The sequence below is a fragment of the Echinops telfairi genome, unplaced genomic scaffold (assembly GCF_000313985.2).
Source record: "Echinops telfairi isolate 266 unplaced genomic scaffold, ASM31398v2 ScPeMD7_7458;HRSCAF=8496, whole genome shotgun sequence".
NCBI classification, from domain to species: Eukaryota; Metazoa; Chordata; class Mammalia; order Afrosoricida; family Tenrecidae; genus Echinops; species Echinops telfairi.
The window spans coordinates 45,623,554-45,625,245 of record NW_022111358.1 but is presented as its reverse complement, the minus strand read 5'-3'; the positions used below and the strand labels follow the sequence as shown (position 1 = coordinate 45,625,245).

The 1,692-nt window shown below is 49.9% G+C and overlaps 1 protein-coding gene across 1 annotated transcript in view; it reads left to right on the top strand.

Moving 5' to 3' along the window:
- JPT1 (Jupiter microtubule associated homolog 1) overlaps window positions 1-450 on the top strand; it is a 6,994-nt gene extending 6,544 nt beyond the window's left edge. The window contains exon 5 of the mRNA XM_030888135.2: window positions 414-450. Within this exon, the coding sequence (XP_030743995.2) occupies window positions 414-450 (37 nt within the window). The remainder of the gene's footprint in view (window positions 1-413) is intronic.
- The last annotated feature ends 1,242 nt before the right edge of the window (window positions 451-1,692 follow it).

Genomic DNA, 1,692 nt, shown 5'->3' with positions numbered 1-1,692 from the left:
CCCTGGTGGTGAAGTGACTGAGTCATGAAGCCCTCGGCTGCTACCCAAGAGCTTGGCCACTCCGCACCAGCCGCTCTGCGGGAGAAAGGGTACCTGGTGCCCTAAAGAACAGAGAGAGCCACGCGGCTCTGAGGGGCAGTTAAGTGAGTCAGAACCAGCTTGCCAGCATTGGCTTGAGTTGACTTTAGACCCCTCTCTGTGGGGTGTTTGGTCATAGTGGTGGCCCAAGAGGAGCCCTCCGAAGGGAAGAAGGGATAAGGTTATTAGGAAATGGGAACAGGAGTCAGATAACAAAATGAGTCCCCTGAGGTACAGATAGAAAGTTCTAGACCAACATGCTATATTAGAATTCCAAGGCAGGCAGTAAGGCCTGGTGCTTTCTCAGCTGTGCCGCTCCCAGCTGTTTTCCTCAGGTTTAGCAGCCTCAGTTCCCTAACAGCTCTGAACTAGGTCACCTGCAGGGCCCCGCCCCACCCCTCCAGCATGGAGATGACTTCCAGTAGAGTGTATAATCACTGCCTTCCCAGAAATGATTGGGCATGGTTTTCGGGAAGAACAAGGAGATGGTCAGGTTGTGAGGGGTTTGAGTTAGCATGTATAAACTGCAGAAGCAATACTCTTAGCAGATGAGCCCCTTAACGCTGGGTTCACTGGCCTGAGTTAGTCCAGGGATGGGACCTACCCCCTATTCAGCCAGCTGGTAATGGTGGGGCTTCCAGAAAAAGACAAGTCCCTGGTGTGCCCCACGAGATTTGCGTTGTCCTGTCTACCCTAAGAAAGGCGTACCCAAAGTCAAAGGCTTCTTTGAGGGAATGAGTTACAGGGGCCTTGGGGGCACAGGACCATGGTCTCGGGATGCCAAGGTCAGTTGGCGTAACCTCATCCACAAAGACAATGTTCTACATTGCACCTTGGTGGGTGGCAATGGGGGTCCTCAAATCTCATGAATGCCCACCTAGGGTGCAATTACTGGTCTCTCCTTGTTCAGAGGATGTAAGAGAGGGGGAAATGGGCACGCCGCACACTGTGGAAATTGCACCCGATCTGATCCCACCACACCGAGGCAAAACACTAAGGGCGTGGTACAGAACAGCAAGGGGAACAGAGCAACGATGTCCCCGGGGAATACCAAAAATAGACTTTGGGGCCAGGGCTTGGCACCCCATCAGATTCGACCAGAAAGCACTCCTAAAAGCTAACAGTCCTTGAACTAACTACAAGCTTTTTGTTGTTGTTGCTGGGTTGGTTTTTTTGTTGTTGTCATTGGCTTTTTGTTGTTTTGTTTTCTTGTGTTGCTTTGTTTTGCTCTGTCTTGTTTTTGTGCATGTTATTATCTCCGCAGGTCTGTCTAAATTAAGATAGACTGGATGAACAACCTGGAGGAGAAAACAACAGACTGGTGGTTCCAGGGGGACATGAGAGAGGGGGAGGTGGGGGAAAGGAAGTGGTGGTTAACAAACCCAGGGACAAGAGAACAACAAGTGATCCAAATCGGTGGTGAGGAGGATGTAGGAGGCCTGGTAGGGCATGACCAACGGTAACGTAACCCAGAGGAATTAGTGAAACCCAAATGAAGGCTGAACATGCTAGTGGGACAAGAGGAAAGTAAAAGGAAACAGAGGAAAGAGCTAGGAGGCAAAGGGCATTTATAGAGGCCTAAATAAAGGTATGTACATATGTAAATATATATAA